Here is a 26,201-nt window from a genome sequence, read left to right as displayed (position 1 = left end):
GAAGATATAGGAGAGAGGGAGAGGGTGCAACAAGGTCAGCCGTCAATAATGACTTTGAGAGAAACACACAGAGGATCTCGGAGGAAGTTGTCCCACTCTCCAGTCAGCTGGGGAGCAGTGTGTGTGTGTGTGTGTGTGTGTGTGTGTGTGTGTGTGTGCCCCCACTCACCCATGCAGTTCTTCATCATCATGAAGCCGCTCTCGTAGCCCTCGAAGCATTCACACTCGAAGCTGCCAGGGGTGTTCACGCAGGTGCCGTGGCCACACAGGTCCGGAGAGATATGACATTCGTCAATATCTGTGGGAGTGGGAGGAGAGACAGAGGGAAGAATGCACATGACAGAAATATCATATTCAGCATTATTTTACTGATCTCATGAGGAAATTCAGCTGTGTCAACAAACAGTGTTGTCTAGTGAGTTTGTAGCACAAGTTTTTTTTTGACCCTGAAACTTTCTAAAATACTACAGAAATCTTATACGAAGATATATATTTCTCCTTAAATTTGTTCCAATTTTAAGATTATTTTGTAAAAAAACATGAATATGCTTTCTCGTTCTCTCTCGTACCGGTGCAATTCCTCTCCTCCATGGTGAGGGCGAAGCCACTGCTGCAGCGGCACTTGAAGCTGCCGATGGTGTTGCGACACGTTCCGTGAGAACACAGGCTGTTGAACACCTTACACTCATTCACATCTGCAGGAGAAGAACAGAATAATGCCAAGGCTCAGGGGTGAATTGTGTATGGAATTCACATGAAGTTTACCTGTGCCATTTTTCCAAATCCAATCCAGTAATGTTTTTCTCAAAATGATCTGAATACATTTCTAGTCGTTTAGATATGTAATGCTGTGGATGGCTGGCACCTATACATTTGATAATTTGGCTTGTTCTTTGTAGCTCCTCAGTGTAGTAGGGATATACTCTAAATGTATTAGTGGCAGCAAAATGCCTAATGACATTCAGACAAGCAAAACTGGACAATGAGTGATTGTCCCTACCTTTGTAGAAGGGTCTGCCAGTCAGGATGTCTCCTCGGTTGGCGAAGCCTGGTCCTCGGGGGCAGATGGCCTTGTACTCCGGGGTGCCCGCCTTGGGACACTCCTCACAGTCGATGCCCCAGGCTGCGCCCACCGAGCAGCAGCACATATCCACTCGGTAGCGCCCGGGCAGCGGCTCACCACACTCATCCTCGTGCCACTTCATGTAGCACTGCTCGCTACGCACGTCTGAGGGACAGACAGACAGTGGTCAGACATACAGTCCTGCTGACGACACAGTAGGCTCAAGGTGCTAATATTTTTGGTGACCACATTTTTGGGACGCATTTGCTGTATTTGTGTTTGTTTGTTTATCAGGGTTTACGTTGGTTACTGTCTTGTCTTACCCACGCAGGTGCGTCCGCTCCCGTCCAGGGTGAGACCCTCAGCACACTCACAGAGAAAGGAGCCCTGGGTGTTGACACAGCGCCCGTTGGTACACACCCCCGGGAACACCTCACACTCATTGATGTCTGGGGGGGGGGGGGAATCGGGGGTTATTAAAGGACTGATTGACTGTACTCTATGACTCATCAGTTTCTGTGGGAGGGAGGGAGGGAGTGGAATACCACAGGAGGGAGGCAGAGGGTCACTATGGCTGTAAGAATGTCTGCTACCAACAGAATGGATAATAGACAGTAGCAGCAGTATGTGTGTCGGGGTCAATATGTGTTTTACCTTCACAGTTGACTCCCTTCATACGCGCGAAACCTCTGGAACAGGCAGTGTCTGTGGAGAGAGACAACAGTTACAGTACACACCTCACACTTCATTATCTTCATTAGGAGTGTGTATGTCTAGAAGTGTGTGTGTGTGTTTGTGTTTGTACGGACCGATCTCGCAGCGTTCACAGGGACTGCCCCAGGCTGCTCCCAGCGTAGAGCAGCACTCAGACTTTAGCGTGGCGCCGTTGATGTTGACCTCACAGCGGCCATCTTGGACGTTCAGCCAGCATGTTCCCTTCATGCTGTCTGTAGAGGGAGGGGGTGAGAAGAGAGAGAGAGAGAGAGAGAGAGAGAGAGAGAGGGGGTAGGAAAGAGACAGAGAGAGAAAGAAGGAAGAAAGGAAGAGGAAGAGAGGGAGGAGAGAGAGAGGGAAGAAAGAGAGAGAGAATGTGAGTAAGTGAAGGCACTAAAGAGAACCCTGCCAAGAAAAGGCCCATCAATTCAAATGTACTGTGAAGCATCAACACACATATCTCTCATTTATATACTCCATTCATTCCAAGCACAACGGAACAGGCAGTGGATAGTAACTAACTACAGGTGTCCCTTTCAACAGCTGGCATCTTACCTCAGCCTGTACCAAGACACATGCATCAATTACTTTAATAATTTGCTATGGCACTCCTAATGGACTGAGAGCCTAGTCATAACAAATGGGATGTGCATTTTCTCTCCCGAGACCATGAGCCCACCCAAAAACTAGACCACAATTTACATTCTCGCCGTTGAGCGATGACTTTGAACCAAATATATGACTCTGCTTTGAACATAAAACAGCTCTATATTTTAAAGTACAGGAATCTATCAGACTGACAAGGCCGGCTCATATTGGTATTTATTCTAATGACTCATCCCAGATTACATCTGTAGATGGATGTTCAGATGCGTCTGGACATGTTCCCAAAGCTGCCATCGACTTGTTTATTTAGTGGTATAAAGATTCTAAAAGGCCTATGAGGCTAGAAACATTACTCTGACTGTCTATATGGATGATTCTCTGACAGAAGTTTGTCTCACGACCCCGTCGTTTTTAATTTGGGTCCGATTTTAAGTCGGGCAGTTATGACAGACGCCTTGGCCTCTTACCCACGCAGATGGTGTTGGTGGAGTCCAGCTTGCTGCCGTGGGAACACTCGCAGTTGAAGGACCCGGCGATGTTGCGGCAGATTCCGTTGACACACGGGCTGGAGTCACACTCGTTGATATCTGAAACACATGGACCAGAGCAGGGTTAGGTAAGGCAGTGCAGAGCCAGTTAAATGGGTCATCCTTTACATCTAGACAGGCATGTGTTTACTTCAACAAAGACACAAAACTTTATGGAAATTGGTTCAAGGACAGAGGATGTAAGCAAACATGTGGTCATATATTTTGATGATCTATTTGATTCCCTTCTCTCCATGTGTGTTTAAGTGTTAAACAGTTGCAGGTGTATGCACATCTAGAAGATTAGACAGCTGCAAGGTATGAAATAGGGGGTGGCAGGTAGCTTAGTGGTTAAGAGCGTTGTGCCAGTAACCGAAAGGTCGCTGGTTCTAATCCCCGAGCCGACTAGGTGAAAGATCTGTCGATGTGCCCTTGAGCAAGGCACTTAACCCTAATTGCTCATGTAAGTCGCTCTGGATAAGAGCGTCTGCTAAAATGACTAAAATAAAAATAATTGCACTGAAGAGTGTTTTAATGCATTGACTCTTCTCAACAAGGTCAAACAAACTATTGCTCTTTTGGCGTGTGTATGAGGTGTTTACCTTCGCAGGTCTCAGAGTCTGGTTTGAAGACAAAGCCTTTGGGACAGGAGCAGGTGTAGCTGCCGGGGGTGTTTCTACACAGGCCGTTGTCACACAGCAGACGGTTCACGAGACACTCGTTGATGTCTGGGAGACAAGAAAGAGTTGAGGAGAAGAGAACAACATGGTTGACTTATCAAGTGTAGGGGAGAGTGGGGTAAGTTGAGCTATTTTTTACATTCAGCATCATTCCGTCAAGGGAAATAGTATTCTCTCTAACAAAGATATCTACCTATATTTCAGGATGTTGTGTATCCCAGGAAATAATCAGAATTCATTTAAACAATACAGTTTTGAAAACATAGCTTGTCCAAAAAAAGTGGTCTCTTGGCACAACTTACCCCGGGTATGGGGTAGGTTGAGCGGCGGGACAGGGTAAGTTAAGCCGCCTACAAATGTCTGTACTGAATGAAATATTACACCTACCTTTTTAAAACCACGTATATCATGTCTATCCCAAACACAATTCAACACAATCACCTTTTTGTCTTCTAATCATTTTAAGCATATTTTAACACTTGCTTAACACCTAACAAACACTTTTTTTTTTACACTTTTAACATAGGCCAGGCCCTGTTCTTACCTCATATCCCAGCAATAATGCCTTTCATTACGCTTGGGAAGAAAATACTTCCATTTGCTCAACTTGCCATTGGCTCAACCATTGGTTAAATTGACCTCATTGCCATTGGCTCAACTTACCCCAAGGCAAACATTTCGACTATAGCCCACACAGCTAGGATACACTTTCATGCTAGGTTTAGGACCTCATATTGAAGCTTATAGAGACCCCAAATGATGTATAGAACAATCTTAAAACTATCTACTTTGGTTTAGATCAGGGGTCTCCAACCTTTTTCTAGCATGAGCTACTTTAAATTTTTTTTACATGTCATAACAACTATAAGGGGGCCCCATTAAATATTATTTTGTATTTTTCGAATTCTGTTTTCTGTTATTTTCCTGGTTTTCATTTTTTCTCTCGTTTTTTTACTCTCAATATTACAATTATTCAGATGGAAACAATGAAAATGGATGTTCTGAGTCCATGTCAATGCTTAAATCACATCAGAAGACAACATTTTAGGTCTGGAAAAAATACTAACAAATATAGATTTTTTTTGGTGTAATTCTAGCAAGAGAGGAATGTGTCTGTCTAGCGATGTTTCTGCTGTTAGGTCTACTGCTGCAGAACATGTCATGGCAGAGTTTGCAAAACAATGGCCACCCAATTGACACAAATAGTCATGATATAGATCTGTCAGGTAACCCTACTTTGCAGTTAACATTTAATTGAGAAGGTTTTGGGGGAAAGTCTACCACCCACAAGACGGTTAACATTAGCATCGCTAACTGGCTACATACGGAGTGATAGACAAACGCGCACACCAAACAGACATAAAAAGTCAATATTGCTGGAAATTAATGGGCAAATATTGGGTTACGTTTGTCTTTTTAAGCCAATAGTGGCTAACCAGGGGTGGGATAATGTCAATGTGGCTTTGATTGGATAGAACCCAGGCAATTTATGTTTAAGACAGTTTGCATTGAACACATTAAAAAATGCATGTACTTTCAGAATTGATTGGTGAGTAACTCATTGGTGGGCTGGGAGATACTGGTAGCTCGCTATCTACCTGTTGGAGACCCCTGGTTTAGATACATGTTTAGTTTTTTTGGAACTAACTTGCTTACCACGTTTTCCATGTGGTTTCTTCCTTTACTGACGCCATGAAATGATGACTTCTTCCTAAATATTTGATCAAAGGATTTTTTATTTTTTTTAATGGTTTCCTAGAAACAAGGGTGGCTCAACATACTCATTTGGCTGAACTTACCACACTCTCCCCTAACACAAACCAACCAAAAGAATCAACCCCAGTGTTTGAAATTATAGGCGATTGTTCATCCAACTTTGATCATACGTCAAAGTTAAGACCACGAAAGTACAGCAGATAAACTTTATTCAGGTCGCTGCTTTTCCCACCAGACATAAGGATTGGATACAGGAAGACTGGACTCACCCACGCAGTTCTTTCCGCTGGAGTCGGACTCATAACCGATGTTACAGATGCAGCGGTAGCTCCCTCTCAGGTTCTCACACATGCCGTTCTGACAGATGTCTGGGTCCAGGGCACACTCATTGATGTCTGAGGAGACACACAGGAACAAACCCACATGAGCCCACCACAAACCACAGCCTCATCTTTACGCTCTCTCCAACATACATATTTATTTTATTTTTTCTCTCTTTGATTTGAAATTCGGAGGGAAATTCACACATTTTGGAGGGGCGCATGGAATGTTTGAGGGAAGGCCTGTTAAATGTCAGAATAACTAGCAGTGATAGTAGGGCAGGCTCCAAACCACAGACTTAAGATCAAACCGTACAAGTAACATTACTCACCTCTGCCGTCAGCGGTGATGCCAATCCCACTGCTGCACACAGCCTGGAACTCAGCTGAAAGGCAATAAAAACACCTGTAAGTCACCTGCTAATATATCCAGTGTAACAAAAAAACACAATTTACATTCTAATTCTAACAATCACTTCTGCAGTATTTGGTAGAGTTCTACAGGATCTTAGCCTGGAATCAGAATTGTATTGTGAAGTGAAACAATGCTGAAACAGAGCATATCAGTTTGGATTCCATGCTAACAGGATCTTAATAACAGCACATGTAAACCACTGATGCTTGCTGGTGGGGTTAGGGTTAGGTTTGGTCACCTGAGTTGCGGGCAGGGCAGGGCTGGCAGGGCTCTCCGAAGCCGTGTTCAGGACTGGCACAGCAGCACTCAGACTTGGTGACGGCGCCAGGGAAGGGCCTCGAGCACGTGCCCATCTTGATGGCGCCGTAGCAGGTGGTGCGCATGTGTGTGTCCACACACACTCTCCCGTCCACGTCGATGGCCAGGCCCGGTGGGCACTCACAGCGGAAGGAGCCCTCGGAGTTGATACAGCGTCCGTTCATACAGATGCCTGGGGTCTGGCACTCATCAATGTCTGAAGGAGGGAAGAAAGAAGGGAAGCGATACAGTAAATAATGGTATAGCCTTATTTTATTTAGATAATCACTTCAATACCACTTCATTAATCCCACCAGGAGCAATCTACTCCCCTGAAGATGATCTGTAGACCATAGGAGGCTGGTGGGAGGAGCTATAGGAGGACGAGCTCATTGTAATTGCTGGAATGGAATCAATGGAACAGTATCAAACATATGGAATCCACGTTTGACTCCGTTCCATTTATTCCATTCCAGCCATTCCAATGAGCCTGTCCTCCTATAGCTCCTCCCACCAGCCTCCACTGCTATACAGTGAGGGAAAAAAGTATTTGATCCCCTGCTGATTTTGTACGTTTGCCCACTGACAAAGACATGATCAGTCTACAATTTTGAGTGAGAGACAGAATAACAACAAAGAAATCCAGAAAAACGCATGTCAAAAATGTTATAAATTGATTTGCATTTTAAATGAGGGAAATAAGTATTTGACCCCTCTGCAAAACATGACTTAGTACTTGGTGGCAAAACCCTTGTTGGCAATCACAGAGGTCAGACGTTTCTTGTAGTTGGCCACCAGGTTTGCACACATCTCAGGAGGGATTTTGTCCCACTCCTCTTTGCAGATCTTCTCCAAGTCATTAAGGTTTCGAACCTGACGTTTGGCAACTCGAACCTTCAGCTCCCTCCACAGATTTTCAATGGGATTAAGGTCTGGAGACTGGCTAGGCCACTCCAGGACCTTAATGTGCTTCTTCTTGAGCCACTCCTTTGTTGCCATGGCCGTGTCATTGTCATGCTGGAATACCCATCCACGACCCATTTTCAATGCCCTGGCTGAGGGAAGGAGGTTCTCACCCAAGATTTGACGGTACATGGCCCCGTCCATCATCCCTTTGATGCGGTGAAGTTGTCCTGTCCCCTTAGCAGAAAAACACCCCCAAAGCATAATGTTTCCACCTCCATGTTTGACAGTGGGGATGGTGTTCTTGGGGTCATAGGCAGCATTCCTCCTCTTCCAAACACGGCGAGTTGAGTTGATGCCAAAGAGCTCGATTTTGGTCTCATCTGACCACAACACTTTCACCCAGTTCTCCTCTGAATCATTCAGATGTTCATTGGCAAACTTCAGACAGGCCTGTATATGTGCTTTCTTGAGCAGGGGGACCTTGCGGGCGCTGCAGGATTTCAGTCCTTTTCTTGGTGACTATGGTCCCAGCTGCCTTGAGGTCATTGACAAGATCCTCCCGTGTAGTTCTGGGCTGATTCCTCACCGTTCTCATGATCATTGCAACTCCACGAGGTGAGATCTTGCATGGAGCCCCAGGCAGAGGGAGATTGACAGTTATTTTGTGTTTCTTCCATTTGCGAATAATCGCACCAACGGTTGTCACCTTCTCACCAAGCTGCTTGGCGATGGTCTTGTAGCCCATTCCAGCCTTGTGTAGGTCTACAATCTTGTCCCTGACATCCTTGGAGAGCTCTTTGGTCTTGGCCACGGTGGAGAGTTTGGAATCTGATTGATCGATTGCTTCTGTGGACAGGTGTCTTTTATACAGGTAACAAGCTGAGATTAGGAGCACTCCCTTTAAGAGTGTGCTCCTAATCTCAGTTTGTTACCTGTATAAAAGACACCTGGGAGCCAGAAATCTTTCTGATTGAGAGGGGTCAAATACTTATTTCCCTCATTAAAATGTAAATCAATTTATAACATTTTTGACATGCGTTTTTCTGTATTTTTTTGCTGTTATTCTGTCTCTCACTGTTCAAATAAACATACCATTCAAATTATTGAATGATCATTTCTTTGTCAGTGGGCAAAGTACAAAATCAGCAGGGGATCAAATACTTTTTTCCCTCACTATAGATGTTGATCAGACTATCAACAAGTGATCCAGTGGATCAGCTATCAACTGCAACTCTGTTGACTTCAGATAACTGTAACTTGGGTATGGTAGATGATGTACCTGTGCAGTAGCGTCCGTTAGGTGCCAGGGCAAAGCCAGGTTTGCAGATACACTTGAAGCTACCATCCTCATTGATACACATTCCATTGAGACACATGTTGGTGGTGGCACACTCATCATGATCTGGAAGAGAACAAGGAGACAAGTTTTAATTTATAGTGGTATAGACGTGCAATAATCTACCATATCCGTTGATTGAATATATACATGAATGTCCATTGTTACCTATGCAGTTCTTTCCATCAGGAGTGAGTTCAAAGCCAGCGTTGCAGATGCACTGGAAGCTTCCGCCAGTGTTGACACAACGTCCGTTACGACACATCACTCCGTTCACGATGCACTCGTCAATATCTGTGGAGGGGAGGGAAGGGGAGGGGAGTTTAGGCTTAGTTTGACTGTTAGCCAGGTTAGGTACCAGTCTGTTACAAGCAGAGACCGTCAGTAGCCCAAAGTACACAGTCCATCCATACCATTCAACTGTTGTAATAAATAATTATCATGGTCTGTAGTTGTTCTGGTGAGTAATTGGAACATACCAATGCAGGCCTGTTTGGTGGGGGTGCCCTGGTAGCCTTCGTGACACTTGCAGTGGTACGATCCAGGTGTGTTGACACAGTCTCCATTGACACAGGGGTTGCTGACACACTCATCCACATCTGAAGGAGGGAGGAGAAGAGAGGAGGGAGATGAAGAGAGATTAGTTTATCAGTTAAACCCAGGGTGCTCCAATTACAGTTTATCAGTAAAACCCAGGGTGCTCCAATTACAAATCTGAACACTCCCATACTTGTTAAAAAAGGTTTAAGAATCAATGCTACTGTGTAAAGATACCCTGAGTTAAACATCTACCAGAGAAGTTCCATGCGTGGTCATAAGATGGCAGTAGAGTATATGTAATTTTCCTAACTGTAATTACTTTCTAGTGGGCTTACCAATACACTCCCCGCGTACATCCTGTCTGTAGCCCATGTTACATTCACAGCGGTAGCTGGTCGGGGTGGGGATACAGCGGCCGTTCAAACACAGGTTGGTGAAATGTTTACACACATCAACGGTCTCATTGAGTGACACTGAGGATACACAACACAACACACAATTACATTACCTTACCAAACAATGTTTATTATTTTCTAAAACACAGTGAAGAACATGAAAAGAGATGAAAAGTTGCTCCCATCACTATTTTGACATTCAGGTTTGTCTCATTGAGATACAATCTCTTCTCCAAAAGACCTAGTCCATGAACTGATCAACAGGTTATACATTGTGGTGGCAGCATCATGCTGTGGGGATGTTTTTCAGCGGCAGGGACTGGGAGACTAGTCAGGATCATGGGAAAGATGAACCGAGCAAAGTGCAGAGAGATCCTTGATGAAAACCTGCTCCAGAGCGCTCAGGACCTCAGACTGGGTTGAAGGTTCACCTTCCAACAGGACAACGACCCTAAGTACACAGCCAAGACAACACAGGAGTGGCTTGGGGACAAGTCTCTGAATGTCCTTGAGTGGCCCAGCCAGAGCCCGGACTTGAACCCGATCGAACATCTCTGGAAAGACCTGAAAATAGCTGTGCAACGACGCTCCCCATCCAAGCTGATAGAGCTTGAGAGGATCTGCAGAGAAGAATAGGAGAAACTCCCCAAATACAAGTGTGCCAAGCTTGTAGCGTCATACCCAAGAAGACTCAAGGCTGTAATCACTTCCAAAGGTGCTTCAACAAAGTACTAAGTAAAGGGTCTGAATACTTATGTAAATGTCATTATTTATTTTATTTTATATGTGCAAACATTTCCAAAAAACAGTTTTTGCTTTGTCATTATGGGGTATTGTGTATAGATTGATGAGGGAAAAAAACAATTTAATCAATTTTAGAATAAGGCTGTAACGTAACAAAATATAGAAAAAGTCAAGGGGTCTGAATACTTTCCGAATGCACTTTATACTCAGTTTAAACCATAGAATTAGGAATTAGAATACTAGTAATTTTATAATTTCTATGGTTTAAACACCATCTAATATCTCTGATACAAAACATAAAACCACAGGCTAACAATAGAACACTACTCTATGGACACTTTTTGCGGCCTAACCAACTCACCGATATTACGCCCCCCACCGTTTCCTCCGAAACCATTTCCTCCTCCTCCCTGTCCCCCTCCTCCAATGCCATGGTGACCATTGCCGTTAGGTCCGTTGGGGTTGAGTTTGTAGCCGTAGCTGTAACCGTTACCGTTGCTGCCACCACCATTGGGGAAGCCTCCGTGGGGGAAACCTCCATTACCTGTGCCATGGGGAACCCCCTCGATGCACAGCCTTCTGTACTCATCTACAGGAGAGAGCATGGAAAGGGTTAATGTTGGTTATCTTCAAATGACTCCCATACACACATTTATCTCAGTATGTTGTTTTGTTATGGTTTGGGTCAGTTTGACCTATTTTGATATTATATACTGTATATGGGTAAGTGGTTGCATAAACTCACACATTGGAACAATGCCTGGGCATGATTATGTCTGGAAAATGGGGATGTATATGTAAAACCCTGATCGGATCTATGTTTATGTCTATGGTTAAATCTATGTTTACATTTATTTATGTATGTCAGTGTGAAATCTCTTGAATGTGAGTGTATGTTTTTTTCATGGTAGGTCCAAAGGGAGTTGATGTCAGTATCCTAGCCAAGACTACAGACAATGCACATACACACACACGCGCACGCACACACACACACACACACACACACACACACACACACACACACACACACACACACACACACACACACACACACAGTCTTGCGCAGCTAACCTTGTGGGGACATACAATTCAGTCCCATTCAAAATCCTATTTTCCTTAACCCCTAACCCGTACCCTAACCTTAACCCTAACCCTAAACCTAACCATAGCTCCTAACCCTAACCGTAACACTAACCCTAGCTCCTAACCCTAACACTAATTCTAACCCTAACCCTAAACCCCTTAGAAATAGCATTTGACCTTGGGAGTGAAGGCTGGCTGTATTTGTGTGTGTGTGTGTATGCGTGAGTGCATGTGTGCGTGTGAGAGTACAGCTCAGCACTCATTTATACACACACGACATGCATGAAAGAAAAAATGAACACACACACACTCTCATAGGGGAACAGACATATGTGAGCTAGATAGACAAGACCACGGTCATGGTCTTCACCCAGATCTTTTCCATCTTTGTCCTTTTGCTATTAGTCATGAGGTCATGCTCTTCAGTAGTGAGGGGATGTGGGATCATGGATCACTTACATTGTCAGTTACATGACAGGCAATCCAAGCTATTCAAGCTATTCATTCATAACACATGCACAAAATAACTCATCAATTGATGTGCAAAAGGGAGTTTGGACTGTGGGTTAGTAGTCTTAAATTGTGTGTGTGTCTGAGACAGACGAGGAGGAGAGAGTGTGTATGTGTGTGCTCACCGGACCCCCTGACAGGGCACATCTCAGGGATCTGTCCAGAAGCCCAGCAGCGGCCTGTGTCACAGCAGCACTGCATCTTGGTATACTGGCCCTGCAGGTCGCCTGCACAGCGCCCACTCGCCAACGCCGAGAAACACGTGCCCACACGTTGGTCTGAGGGAGGAGTGGATGGAGGGAGAGGATGGAGGGAGAGGATGGAGGGAGAGGATGGAGGGAGAAGATGGAGGGAGGGAGAAGGGAGAGAGAAAGAGAGTTGGGAAGAGAGGTCAGTATGCTTCAGGGTAAGTCACTCAAATCGCTCATGATGTTGTAAACACGTTTGACTTCCAGGTCATGTAGAACATCTAATGTTACTATTTCACCTTTAGGCAGACCATGTTATAATGCACATGCTTTACCATACTGGAAATACTCTGGTGACAAGGTATAACCACAGTTTCTACTGAGTCACAGTGTACGATTCTGACGGGAAACAAGGGTTTCTACATCCTTCCGGATCACAAGAAAATTCAAAAGCTTTCAGCACAAAAAAGCTTGACAATCACCTCCCTACCACAAAGATGGTACGCAATTGGGAGTAGGGAGTGGGGATGGAGGTGTGGTTCCTCCAGCCCTGAGGAGATGTTACAGCTAACAGCTGTCCCCAAATGCCAGGGCTGCCTTTCCCCTCCCTACCCTCTACATGGTAGCATGGGAGGAAGCTAATTTATGGTCTGGGAGCTGTAAAGGTCTCAGGGGTCCTAATAACTGCAGGCATCACAAGGGCCTCCTAATATGGCCCTGTTGTTTGCTACAGTCCCACAGGTCAGGGTAAATAGGCTGGGGGAGGAAGGGGGAGGGAAAGGGTGTGTTCGGGGTAAGTGGAGAAGAAGTGAGGGTCCCTTGGTGCATGCGTGTGTTTGTGTGTGTAATGCAGATGAAAGTGTAGGGGGAAAGACAGAGGGGGGAGGGGGAGGCAGGCGTGCAAGTCGATTAACTTTGCTAATGAGCTAGCAGTCCGGAATTAATTAGTTCCATGTGGAGCAATCCTGGACAATTATATTGGACATGAGAAGCTCTGTGTCTGGGGCATATAGCCATGCACTTTAAACAGGCCAACTTCCCCTCCCTCCCTCCTTCCCAAGGGACCAACCCAGCTGGAGGCAGGATTGGAGGGAGAGTGGGTGAGGGAACGGAATGGAAGGGAGAAGGGAGGGCGGTGATGGGGATGATGATGACTTAAATTGGAACCAGACCCTTAGCTAGCTAGCTAGCTAGCCTATAGCGAACAGCACAACTGCATGCTTTCTTTTTTACAGACTGGGTTTTCACGGTGCGACGGACGGGGCATTAGGGCTGATTAGTGTCGGGCTCAACAGGTCCCTCCGGTCTGCTTCTCCACGCTATGCTGTCCCAGAATAACGCCAGCCCAGGGCCAAGGGCAGGCAGGCAAGAAATCAGCTCGGCTAGAGCCGACATTCCTGGACCTAGAGCCCCCTGCTCACCTCGTGTAGTTTCTTAGTCTACCTCCACTCGCAAAACGCACCCAAGCAAACATGGCCGAGTCGGCGGACACACACAGGGGAGCCAGCCACAGCATGGGTCTGGCTGGAGCTGAGGAAATACGGTGGGATGTGTCAATGTGTCAGACAGGGCCTGATATCACAGCTCTCTTTGATTTGTTCCTGGGGACTCTACAGTTCACCGGGTTACACTAGACAGATGGATGGGCGCTCTGGGTGAGAAACGATGGAAAGAGAAAACAGGGGGTAAGCAAAAAAGGGGCATGGAGAAGAGAGGGAGAAAGCAAGAGAACGGGGGCAGAGAAAGAAAGAGAGGGGGTGGGAGGAATGTTAGCGGAAAGAAATATCTCCAGTGTGACTCTCTCTCTCCTCAATCTCCCCCTGACCAGAGTGAGAGAGAGAAAGAGAAAGAGGGGACAAAAACGAAGGAGTCTAATGGGTCAAAGAAGAGAGAATTGGGGGAAGACAGAGAGATAGAAGTGAGGACAGAGAGAGAGAGAGAGCGACAGAGTCTTCTTGGTCAAAGTGAAGACAGAGCATGAGACCCAGTTTAACCTGTTGGACCATCCCATATGTCTCTCTCTCCTCCCCCCACCACCCCCCTGTTCCTACCTCAGTGGACCGTCATTTTCCACACGCATGTTCCCAATCAGGCTACGCTTCCCTCTCCTTTCCCCTCGTCCCTCTCTCCCACTGCTCTACCCATTTGTTCTGGCACAGAACAACAGAGAAAGGGGATAGTTTGGATAGTTTTCTCCTCTCTCCACCCCCTCTCTTTCTCCCCTCTTCTCTGGCTCGTCTTGCTTGTTGTCGTGGTGGTGTCAGCTTTGTTCTCCTGCAGGCCTCTAAGTGAGTCCAGATGCTTTCTACCTTGAAGCTAAACAATCTGCCACACGACCAGGCCAGGCAGAACAGAAGAGAACAGAGGGCTCCTTGTGAGATCATTGTTGACACTGTTCATTGTTCGCTTGGCATTTTCACCCGGTTTCCCTTTATTAGCCAAAAGACAACAAACAAGTACAGCAGAGATATTCAATAGATGATGGAAAATGGATTGCGTGCCAAAGAGAGAGGGGGGCCAACAAAACTTTGACCCGTGAGTGAATTTGAATACCTCGTTCTCCTGCCTAGGAGACATTGGGGCGTACGACTTTTCAATTAAAGTAATCAAGTGGTTCTGCTTGGCTAGGAGAGGGACCTTGAGTGAAAGAGATTTGTTGGACTCCCATTCGAACGCTGTTCGAAAGCAACAGGGCCAGCTCTCTGGCGGCCATTTTGAGGTGAGCTGCTGAAGATTGCATGCGCTCTACATTAACAGCTGGTAGTGTTTCAGGGTGTGAGTCAGAGAGGTGCTAATGCTAACTGGCATTACAGCAGTCAAGGCCGAGTGTGCGTCCCTGGGCCTGCACATGATGAATGCAGACCGGCTTGACTCATCAGAATGCTAGTCACAGGAAAGGAATTGGAGGGGGAAAGAGAGGAGGGAGGGATAAGTTCAGATGTGAACAGTCAGTGGCTAACAAGAGGGTGAAGGAGGGAGGGATAAGTCCAGATGTGAACAGTCAGTGGCTAACAAGAGGGTGAAGGAGGGAGGGATAAGTCCAGATGTGAACAGTCAGTGGCTAACAAGAGGGTGAAGGAGGGAGGGAGGGGTGTGTGTCCGGGGGGGAAGGGGGGGGGGGCAGCGCTAACTCACCTACACATCTGGCACCGTCAGTGCTGGTGATGTAACCACGGGGACAGGTGCAGACGTAGCTGCCGGCTGTGTTGGTGCATTCACCTCCATCACAAACACCTGGGTTAGTGCTGCACTCGTCAATATCTGAAACACACACACACAAACAATTAGATCATTGGAGTTAGAGCATACACTGAGCTTCATGAGAGTCATACACTCATCATACACACGCAGTAACTCAAAACCCTGTCACAGGCATTATTTGGAAGAATTCATTTTCCTCGATAACAGCTGCTCAAAGTATTTGGATCCATCTCAAATATTTGAAGAAGTGGACTATATCTCATCTGTCAAATACACTTGAGGGCCTCAAATAATAACTGCTCATAACTCTAAATACAAGAGCAGGAACAACTGCTACACTGTTCGAAAAAAGGGTTCTAAACGGGTTCTTCGGCTGTCCCAATAGGAGAACCCTTTTTGGTTCCAGGTCGAACCCTTCTGGGTTCCATGTAGAACCCTCTGTGGAAAAAGTTTTACATGGAACACAAAAGGGTTCTACCTGGAACCAAAAAGGGTTCTTCAAAGGGTTCTCCTATAGGGACAGCCGAAGAACCCTTTTAGGTTCTAGATAGCACTTTTTTTGTGTACTAGACACAGTCAAGCCAACCTGAGTGGAGATCTGAAGTCTACAAAAGGAGGAGGCGGTCATATGGAAAATCTCTGGGATTGTGTTCTGCCAAAGACTTCATAACTGTGGTGGATTTTAAGAGGTCTAAATGGTGAGAGTTTCCCACACGCACACGCCATGGGAATACTTCAGCTGTCCCGGAGAGACTACGGTCAGGGTCAGTTTGTCCTATCTGGTGTAATTCTCCTGTCTTATCTGGTGTCCTGTGTGGTCTTAAGTATGCTCCCTTTAATTCTACCATCTCTTTCTGGCTCTCTCTCTCTCCCCTCCCGGAGGACCTGAGCCCTAGGACCATGCCTCAGGACTACCTGGCCTAACGACTCCTGGCTGTCCCCATCCCCAGTCCACCTGGTCGTGCTGCTGATCCAGGTTCTGCTGTTCTGGAACCCTGACCTGTTCACCGGACCTGCTACCTTGTCCCGGACCTGCTCTTTCGACCCTCTCTCTCCCTTTCTCTCTAAAAAGGGCTTTATAAATAAATGTGATTAAAATTTGATTGACTACAGATGTAGGATCTTCATTTGAGCCAGTTTCCTACAGCAGGAAAATAATCCTGCAGCAACAGGAGATGGGAATTATTATGTGCATTATAATTAATGGACATTTTTGTAGGGGTTGATAAATTTTTTGTTAGGGCAAATCAAGTGTGAATTTTCAAAGTGTAAATTACAAACTTTAAAATACTTTTAAAAACCCAAATACACTACAAGTTTTCATTTCATGCAGTACAGGAAAATACTCAACAACAAAAGAGTGATCAAATTAAGATCCTACATCTGTACACTAGACCTGGGAGTCAGCAGTATAGAGCTAGTGCGTGTGTGTGTGTGTGTGAGAGAGAAAGAGCCAGTACTTGGCAGGGTCCAGTCTGCCGTGTGGTGTATTACAGTATATAACCCTACACATGAAAAGGCCTCTCACTGCTATGATGGTGAGAGTGAAGTGAGGCTCCAGAAGGCATTGGGTTTATATAATGTGTTACGCTTATTTATGCACATATATAATTACCTTTTTGGTCAAATTACAGTATGCATATTTGTATAGTGTGGCGTGTGAGAGGCGGGCCCGTAAATGTGAGTGTGCAGTCGGTGGGTATGCATTAGTAGTGTGTGCGTGTGTGTTGGCAGTGGGTAAGCATCAACGCTGTCTATGGGGCAGTGTGTGCGTGTATGTAATGGGAAGTTAAGAGACACTGGGTCCCCTGCTGACTATTGTCAGACTGCGGTGGTGAAAGGTTCTCCTCAAGTCATAAAAGAGCAGAAAAATAAACGTGGTGTCAGCATTCCTCCCCCTGAATAGGACCAGACTTTACACAGCTCAGACATGCAGCGCTGTGTGTGTGGAGGGAAATGTCTGCCACCTGGATAAATGACCACTGTTCAATCATCAAAGTGTGTGTTGTGAGACTGTGTTTGTGTGTGAGAGAAAGTATGTATGCGTTGTGTATATGTATGAGTGAGTGTGTATGTGTGTGTGTGTGTGTGTGTGTGTGTATGTCTGTATAGGTTGAGTGTGTCAGTGAGTGTGTATCTCTGTATAGTACAGGTAATAATAATAATAATATAATATGCCATTTAGCAGACGCTTTTATCCAAAGCGACTTACAGTCATGCGTGCATACATTTTTGTGTATGGGTGGTCCCGGGGATCGAACCCACTACCTTGGCGTTACAAGCGCCGTGCTCTACCAGCTGAGCTACAGAGGACCACAAGGTGTCTGTGTGTGTGTAAGAGTGTGTCTGTATGTATAGTATGTATAGTATGTATAGTATGTATAGTGTGTGTGGGTCCACAAGTGTCAGACGATAAAGTCATCTCTGCTCTGTAAATGTTTCTTTGTGCTAGCGCTAACAGCTGGCCCTGTGCCAGTAGACTGTATTTATGGAAGGAAAATGGGGGGCAAAAAAGAAGGAGAGAAAAAATAACAAGTGTGAAACACTACTGGAGGGAAAAGAGGTATGAAATCAGCTGGGTTGCTTTGGCCAAGAAGAACTACCTCCCAGACATGTTAACAGCGCCAAGGCTGGCTCCACTAGAACATGAGGACATGTTTGTGCATAAACTTGGAGGGCATTTTGAAACCCATTTTCCTTTGGAATACTGATGGTGGTCTGTGATGTCATAACTGAACAAAATGGGTCTTGAATCTCTCAATCTCAGAGCTGTGCTATTTGAGGTATCTGGGCATTTATAGTTATGGACGGTAGGTTGGCAGGTAGCCTGGCGGGTAGGAGTGTTGGGCCAATAACCAAAAGGTTGCTGGTTCGAATCCCTGAGCTGCGAAGGTAAAAATCTGTAGTTCTGCCCTTGAGCAAGGCAGTTAACCCACTGTTCCCCGGGCACTGATGACGTGGATGTTGATTAAGGTAGCCCCCCCCCCAAATGCCCTGATTCAGAGGTGTTGGGTTAATAATAATAATAATAATAATAATATGCCATTTAGCAGACGCTTTTATCCAAAGCGACTTACAGTCGTGCGTGCATACATTTTTTTGTGTATGGGTGGTCCCGGGGTTCGAACCCACTACCTTGGCGTTACAAGCGCCGTGCTCTACCAGCTGAGCTACAGAGGGTTAAATGTGAAAGACACATTTCAGTTGTACAACTGACTAGATATCTTCCATTTAAACTCTGTATTCTCTACCCTTTAGTGGACTATGAAATGCTTGACGTTTTGAGACTAAAAACTGACTTCCCCAATTAAGCTCTAAAACAATGTTCCCTAAAAGCAGCCCCCACCTTGGCCCAAACGAAGCCCAGCGATAGAGCCTCAGGCCTGGGGCTGATCCACTACTGTCTTCCATTGTCCTATAATTAGTTAACCTCCAAGGACCTCCACCCCGATTCGCTGCCTCTCATCCCACCAGGCTTCAAAGACTACAGGGCACAGGGCACCTCTCCTGCTAGTCCAGCCAACAGGCCTCCGGCACCATAAGGCTGCTGCAGCACAATCCAATTTCAGTGGGACTGTGATAGGACAGCAGTGTCTGTGTGAGTACATGAAAGCATGCATGTCTGTGAGAGAGAGAGAGAGAGAGAGAGAGAGAGAGAGAGAGAGAGAGAGAGAGAGAGAGAGAGAGAGAGTGTGTGTGTGAATCTTTCCCTCATGACATGACCAGCTAATTAGAGGCTCCTCCAGGTATATAAGGGTTTCTAACCCTTCATTAACCCCCAGGGCCTACTGATGTCTAACAACTGAGCTCTCTCTCGCTCTATAGCTGTCACTGGACACCCAGTCTCTGTTCAAATGCACCCTTTCTTCCTTGTGTGTGTACATTTCCATACCAGAGACTTGATAACCACAGAAGCCAATAGCCACAGTACTCAAAACTGCTAACAAAACCCTGCCAAAAAACCAAAACAATGCAATTCAAAATCAAATTATTAACTGAGGCACTGAGTTCAGTTAGCTAAGCCTACTTTAATTTACGACCAATATGTTTTCCATTACACAAATTCATTGTTATACAGTGGGGAAAAAAAGTATTTAGTCAGCCACCAATTGTGCAAGTTCTCCCACTTAAAAAGATGAGAGAGGCCTGTAATTTTCATCATAGGTACACGTCAACTATGACAGACAAATTGAGAAAAGAAAATCCAGAAAATCACATTGTAGGATTTTTAATGAATTTATTTGCAAATTATGGTGGAAAATAAGTATTTGGTCACCTACAAACAAGCAAGATTTCTGGCTCTCACAGACCTGTAACGTCTTCTTTAAGAGGCTCCTCTGTCCTCCACTCGTTACCTGTATTAATGGCACCTGTTTGAACTTGTTATCAGTATAAAAAACACCTGTCCACAACCTCAAACAGTCACACTCCAAACTCCACTATGGCCATGACCAAAGACCTGTCAAAGGACACCAGAAACAAAATTGTAGACCTGCACCAGGCTGGGAAGACTGAATCTGCAATAGGTAAGCAGCTTGGTTTGAAGAAATCAACTGTGGGAGCAATTATTAGGAAATGGAAGACATACAAGACCACTGATAATCTCCCTCGATCTGGGGCTCCACGCAAGATCTCACCCCGTGGGGTCAAAATGATCACAAGAACGGTGAGCAAAAATCCCAGAACCACACGGGGGGACCTAGTGAATGACCTGCAGAGAGCTGGGACCAAAGTAACAAAGCCTACCATCAGTAACACACTACGCCGCTAGGGACTCAAATCCTGCAGTGCAAGACGTGTCCCCCTGCTTAAGACAGTACATATCCAGGCCCGTCTGAAGTTTGCTAGAGTGCATTTGGATGATCCAGAAGAGGATTGGGAGAATGTCATATGGTCAGATGAAACCAAAATAGAACTCAACTCGTCGTGTTTGGAGGACAAAGAATGCTGAGTTGCATCCAAAGAACACCATACCTACTGTGAAGCATGGGGGTGGAAACATCATGCTTTGGGGCTGTTTTTCTGCAAAGGGACCAGGACGACTGATCCGTGTAAAGGAAAGAATGAATGGGGCCATGTATCGTGAGATTTTGAGTGAAAACCTCCTTCCATCAGCAAGGGCATTGAAGATGAAACGTGGCTGGGTCTTTCAGCATGACAATGATCCCAAACACACCGCCCGGGCAACGAAGGAGTGGCTTCGTAAGAAGCATTTCAAGGTCCTGGAGTGGCCTAGCCAGTCTCCAGATCTCAACCCCATATAAAATCTTTGGAGGGAGTTGAAAGTCCGTGTTGCCCAGCGACAGCCCCAAAACATCAATGCTCTAGAGGAGATCTGCATGGAGGAATGGGCCAAAATACCAGCAACAGTGTGTGAAAACCTTGTGAAGACTTACAGAAAACGTTTGACCTGTGTCATTGCCAACAAAGGGTATATAACAAAGTATTGAGAAACTTTTGTTATTGACCAAATACTTATTTTCCACCATAATTTGCAAATAAATTCATAAAAAATCCTACAATGTGATTTTCTGGATTTTTTTTTCTCATTTTGTCTGTCATAGTTGACGTGTACCTATGATGAAAATTACAGGCCTCTCTCATCTTTTTAAGTGGGAGAACTTGCACAATTGGTGGCTGACTAAATACTTTTTTCCCCCACTGTACATTCCTATTTGTTATATAAGGTGTATAATATAATATCACCACAGAGGGTCTGTGTGTGGGACTCACCTTCGCACTTGTGGCTGGTGTCACTCTGGCGGTGGCCCGCTGGACATTTACACTCATAGGAGCCCACTGTGTTGATACAATTACCTCCTGCACACAGCCCCGGGATGGCCTGACATTCATCCACATCTACAGGGGAAAGGAGGGAGAGAGAGAGAGAGAGAGAGAAAGGGGGGAGGGGCAAGAGTAGGAGAGCGAGGAAGGGGATGGGGTAAAGAGAGAGAAAAAGGGAGAGAGAGGGGGAAATGGGGAAGAGAGGTATGGAGAAAGGGAGAAAGAGGGGAAAGGAGAGAGAGGGAAATGAGGGAGAGAGAATGGAGACCATCAGCACAAATAAGCAGCACTTAACAGGAGTTGCTTTAAGAGATGCACTTTAAAGTACTCTGAGTCTACTCTTAATGAGCTAAGAATCTTCCAAAGCTTTACTGCCCACTAGTCTATAAATGTGTGTGAAAGAATTTGGATTTTACGCTCTGTGATTTATAGCACCTTTAAAGTGAAGTAGGCTGGGCGCACACATTACATTATAGTACAATAATCAATCATGAGAAGACATATGGCAAAAATATTTCTTTTTCTGAACTTTCAGTCCCGTATTAAAACCTGTTGAAAGGGGCGCAGCAGGAAAGAACAGGGGATATCTTGGCACCTCCACCTAGGAACCAAGATGACTCCAGACTGCAGCCCTTGTTTGAGTAGGGAGTGGGTTCATGTATGCGCATATTTCCCCATCATGCCGTGAGTAACGAGGATGGAGCTGTGGGCATGGGGCTCTGATCTGACAGTAAACACGGTAACCAGGAAGCACGACATGTCTTCTTTGGAGTTGTTTAACGAGAGGGAGGAGTCGTTTATCAGAGAAGAAGAGATAAAGAGAGCGGCCCAACTCGGCGGAAAATCTGTCTCCCTCCAGCAGGTGGCGATCATTGGTTTTTTTCGCCCACCAAGCAAGGAGTTGTTGTGTGGAGGTCAATGAGAGTGTTGAATTTGGTCAACAAAATAATATATATGGCTTATTTTCTATGTGAGGTTTATTTATTTGTTTGAATAGAAGTTTCGTAATGCTTAGGTTGTTACAAGTTTACTGATATACAGTACCAGTCAAAAGTTTGGACACACCTACTCATTCAAGGGTTTTTCTTTATTTTTACTATTTTCTACATTGTAGAATAATAGTGAAGACATCAAAACTATGAAATAACACATATGGAACCAAGAAAGTGTTAAACAAATCAAAATATATTTGATATTTGAGATTCTTCAAAGTAGCCACCCTTTGCCTTGATGACAGCTTTGCACACTCTTGGCATTCTCTCAACCAGCTTCATGAGGTAGTCACCTGGAATGCATTTAAATTAACAGGTGTGCCTTGTTAAAAGTTAATTTATGGAATTTCTTTCCTTCTTAATGTGTTTCAGCCAATCAGTTGTGTTGTGACAAGGTAGGGGTGGTATACAGAAGATAGCCCTATTTGGTAAAAGACCAAGTCCATTTTATGGCAAGAACAGCTCAAATAAGCAAAGAGAAACGACAGTCCATCATTACTTTAAGACATGAAGGTCAGTAAATCTGGAAAATTTCAAGAACTTTGAAAGTTTCTTCAAGTACAGTTGCAAAAACCATCAAGCGCTATGATGAAATTGGCTCACATGAGGACCGCCACAGGAAAGGAACACCCAGAGTTACCTCTGCTGCAGATGATAAGTTCATTAGAGTTAACTGCACCTCAGATTGCAGCCCAAATAAATGCTTCACAGAGTTCAAGTAACAGACACATCTCAACATCAACTGTTCAGAGGAGATTGCGTGAATCAGGCCTTCATGGTCGAATTGCTGCAAAGAAACCACTACTAAAGGACACCAATAAGAAGAAGAGACTTGCTTGGGCCAAGAAACACGAGCAATGGACATTAGACCGGTGGAAATCTGTCCTTTGGTATGATGAGTCCAAATTTGAGATTTTTGGTTCCAACTGCCGTGTCTTTGTGAGACGCAGAGTAGGTGAACGGATGATCTCTGCATGTGTGGTTCCCACCGTGAAGCATGGAGGAGGAGATGTGATGGTGTGGGGGTGCTTTGCTAGTGACACTGTCAGTGATTTATTTAGAATTCAAGGCACACTTAAACAGCATGGCTACCACAGCATTCTGCAGCGATACGCCATCCCATGTGGTTTGTGCTTAGTGGGACTAGCATTTGTTTTTCAACAGGACAATGACCCAACACACCTCCAGGCTGTGTAAGGGCTATTTGACCAAGAAGGAGAGTGATGGAGTGCTGCATCAGATGACCTGGCCTCCACAATCCCCCGACCTCAACCCAATTGAGATGGTTTGGGATGAGTTGGACCGCAGAGTGAAGGAAAAGCAGCCAACAAGTGCTCAGCATATGTTGGAACTCCTTCAAGACTGTTGGAAAAGCATTCCAGGTGAAAATGGTTGAGAGAATGCCAAGTGTGTGCAAAACTGTCAAGGCAAAGGGTGGCTACTTTGAAGAATCCAAAATATAAAATATATTTTTTATATGTTTAACACTTTTTTGGTTACTACATGATTCCATATGTGTTATTTCATAGTTTTGATGTCTTCACTATTATTCTACAATGTAGAAAATTGTAAAAATAAAGAAAAACCCTTGAACTTGAATGAGGAGGTGTGTCCAAACTTTTGACTGGTACGGTAAGTAGGACTTATGACATCCCCGCAACTTTGAGAAAAAACACTTCATATCAGAGTTGTCTCGAGATGGCTATGCATATTCATTGCATGAGGCTAGTAGCATAGCATCTCTCCATTGAATACAGGCGGTTGATGTCAACAACCCCCATCGAATATTCAAGAAAGTATTAAAATACACTGCTCAAAAAAATAAAGGGAACACTTAAACAACACAATGTAACTCCAAGTCAATCACACTTCTGTGAAATCAAACTGTCCACTTAGGAAGCAACACTGATTGACAATACATTTCACATGCTGTTGTGCAAATGGAATAGACAACAGGTGGAAATTATAGGCAATTAGCAAGACACTCCCAATAAAGAAGTGGTTCTGCATGTGGTGACCACAGACCACTTCTCAGTTCCTATGCTTCCTGGCTGATGTTTTGGTCACTTTTGAATGCTGGCGGTGCTTTCACTCTAGTGGTAGCATGAGACGGAGTCTACAACCCACACAAGTGGCTCAGGTAGTGCAGCTCATCCAGGATGGCACATCAATGCGAGCTGTGGCAAGAAGGTTTGCTGTGTCTGTCAGCGTAGTGTCCAGAGCATGGAGGCGCTACCAGGAGACAGGCCAGTACATCAGGAGACGTGGAGGAGGCCGTAGGAGGGCAACAACCCAGCAGCAGGACCGCTACCTCCGCCTTTGTGCAAGGAGGAGCAGGAGGAGCACTGCCAGAGCCCTACAAAATGACCTCCAGCAGGCCACAAATGTGCATGTGTCTGCTCAAACGGTCAGAAACAGACTCCATGAGGGTGGTATGAGGGCCCGACGTCCACAGGTGGGGGTTGTGCTTACAGCCCAACACCGTGCAGGACGTTTGGCATTTGCCAGAGAACACCAAGATTGGCAAATTCGCCACTGGCGCCCTGTGCTCTTCACAGATGAAAGCAGGTTCACACTGAGCACATGTGATAGACGTGACAGAGTCTGGAGACGCCGTGGAGAACGTTCTGCTGCCTGCAACATCCACCAGCATGACCGGTTTGGCGGTGGGTCAGTCATGGTGTGGGGTGGCATTTCTTTGGGGGGCCGCACAGCCCTCTATGTGCTCGCCAGAGGTAGCCTGACTGCCATTAGGTTCCGAGATGAGATCCTCAGACCCCTTGTGAGACCATATGCTGGTGCGGTTGGCCCTGGGTTCCTCCTAATGCAAGACAATGCTAGACCTCATGTGGCTGGAGTGTGTCAGCAGTTCCTGCAAGAGAAAGGCATTGATGCTATGGACTGGCCCGCCCGTTCCCCAGACCTGAATCCAATTGAGCACATCTGGGACATCATGTCTCGCTCCATCCACCAACGCCACGTTGCACCACAGACTGTCCAGGAGTTGGCGGATGCTTTAGTCCAGGTCTGGGAGGAGATCCCTCAGGAGACCATCCGCCACCTCATCAGGAGCATGCCCAGGCGTTGTAGGGAGGTCATACAGGCACGTGGAGGCCACACACACTACTGAGCCTCATTTTGACTTGTTTTAAGGACATTACATCAAAGTTGGATCAGCCTGTAGTGTGGTTTTTCACTTTAATTTTGAGGGTGACTCCAAATCCAGACCTCCGTGGGTTGATAAATTAGATTTCCATTGATAATGTTTGTGTGATTTTGTTGTCAGCACATTCAACTATGTAAAGAAAAAAGTATTTAATAATATTATTTCATTCATTCAGATCTAGGATGTGTTGTTTGAGTGTTCCCTTTATTTTTTTGAGCAGTGTAATTAGATGTATTTACCAACCAAAGAAAAGATAGGCGGGAGCTAGACAGCCCACCGTGCCGCTTTGTGGACAAAGACTCCCATTGTTAGGGCGCAGAGACAAGTATCTTGTCAGTATATCCATAATCTTTGTCGCTTCCCCTCTTCACACATTTACACTTCATTAGCTCACAGTCTGGCCATGCTGGCCAGTGAGAGGTGTTGGTGTTTCGTCATCTTCAGTGTAAACACATTGACTCAGACCCCTTAGATCGTTAGTGTCTAGAGGGGGTTCGTCTGGTCAGGGTGTGTGAATGTGTGCTGAGACTGGTATTTGTCTGGATGGTATGAATTCATAGACAAGTGTAGAATCTCAATTGTATATTCCTCGCATCCTCTCTCCTCATCTCCTTCTCAAAACCCATTGGATGAGAAAGCCAGAGGTCCCTCCCCTCTGACCTTTTCCTCCAATGGGTTTAGAGAAAGAGACGAGGAGAGAGGATGGGAGGAGTATGAAATTGAGATCTTCTCATAGAAACACACAGACGTGCAGACACACACACCTGGTCATCCAACTCTGTGAGAGGGAAGTTGGCATGCCAGTACCCAGCTAAGCAGCCAAGATTAATACCGCCCTCTCTCTCTCTCAAACACACACATGCACGCACGCACACACACACAGCCTGTTTCTAATCATGTGAATATATTTGACCTCCGTTCCCTTTTAACAAAGCCTGAAAATGTGCTCACGTGTTGAGGAGCGTCCAAATCCATGATGCTTGGAACGCTATCCTTACATTGGGATTCATGTGCATGT

General features: G+C 45.4%; 1 protein-coding gene across 2 annotated transcripts in view; it reads right to left on the bottom strand.

The window, feature by feature from the left end:
• fbn2b (fibrillin 2b) overlaps positions 1-26,201 on the bottom strand; it is a gene marked incomplete at its 5' end in the record, with an annotated part of 66,587 nt that overhangs the window by 17,482 nt on the left and 22,904 nt on the right. The window contains 19 exons of one of the 2 annotated variants that reach the window (XM_084163039.1): positions 170-298; positions 570-695; positions 1,001-1,228; positions 1,387-1,512; positions 1,718-1,768; positions 1,873-2,010; positions 2,851-2,970; positions 3,513-3,638; positions 5,576-5,701; positions 5,959-6,012; positions 6,280-6,555; positions 8,524-8,646; positions 8,749-8,874; positions 9,060-9,179; positions 9,456-9,593; positions 10,621-10,848; positions 11,978-12,130; positions 15,176-15,301; positions 20,975-21,100. In XM_084163039.1, the coding sequence (XP_084019165.1) occupies positions 170-298; positions 570-695; positions 1,001-1,228; positions 1,387-1,512; positions 1,718-1,768; positions 1,873-2,010; positions 2,851-2,970; positions 3,513-3,638; positions 5,576-5,701; positions 5,959-6,012; positions 6,280-6,555; positions 8,524-8,646; positions 8,749-8,874; positions 9,060-9,179; positions 9,456-9,593; positions 10,621-10,848; positions 11,978-12,130; positions 15,176-15,301; positions 20,975-21,100 (2,640 nt within the window). The remainder of the gene's footprint in view (positions 1-169; positions 299-569; positions 696-1,000; positions 1,229-1,386; positions 1,513-1,717; positions 1,769-1,872; positions 2,011-2,850; positions 2,971-3,512; positions 3,639-5,575; positions 5,702-5,958; positions 6,013-6,279; positions 6,556-8,523; positions 8,647-8,748; positions 8,875-9,059; positions 9,180-9,455; positions 9,594-10,620; positions 10,849-11,977; positions 12,131-15,175; positions 15,302-20,974; positions 21,101-26,201) is intronic. The other variant, XM_084163040.1, reaches the window with a different exon arrangement.

Source organism: Coregonus lavaretus, assembly GCF_964263955.1.
Source record: "Coregonus lavaretus genome assembly, chromosome: 6".
Taxonomy (NCBI): Eukaryota; Metazoa; Chordata; class Actinopteri; order Salmoniformes; family Salmonidae; genus Coregonus; species Coregonus lavaretus.
This window is presented reverse-complemented; position numbering and strand designations above follow the sequence as displayed.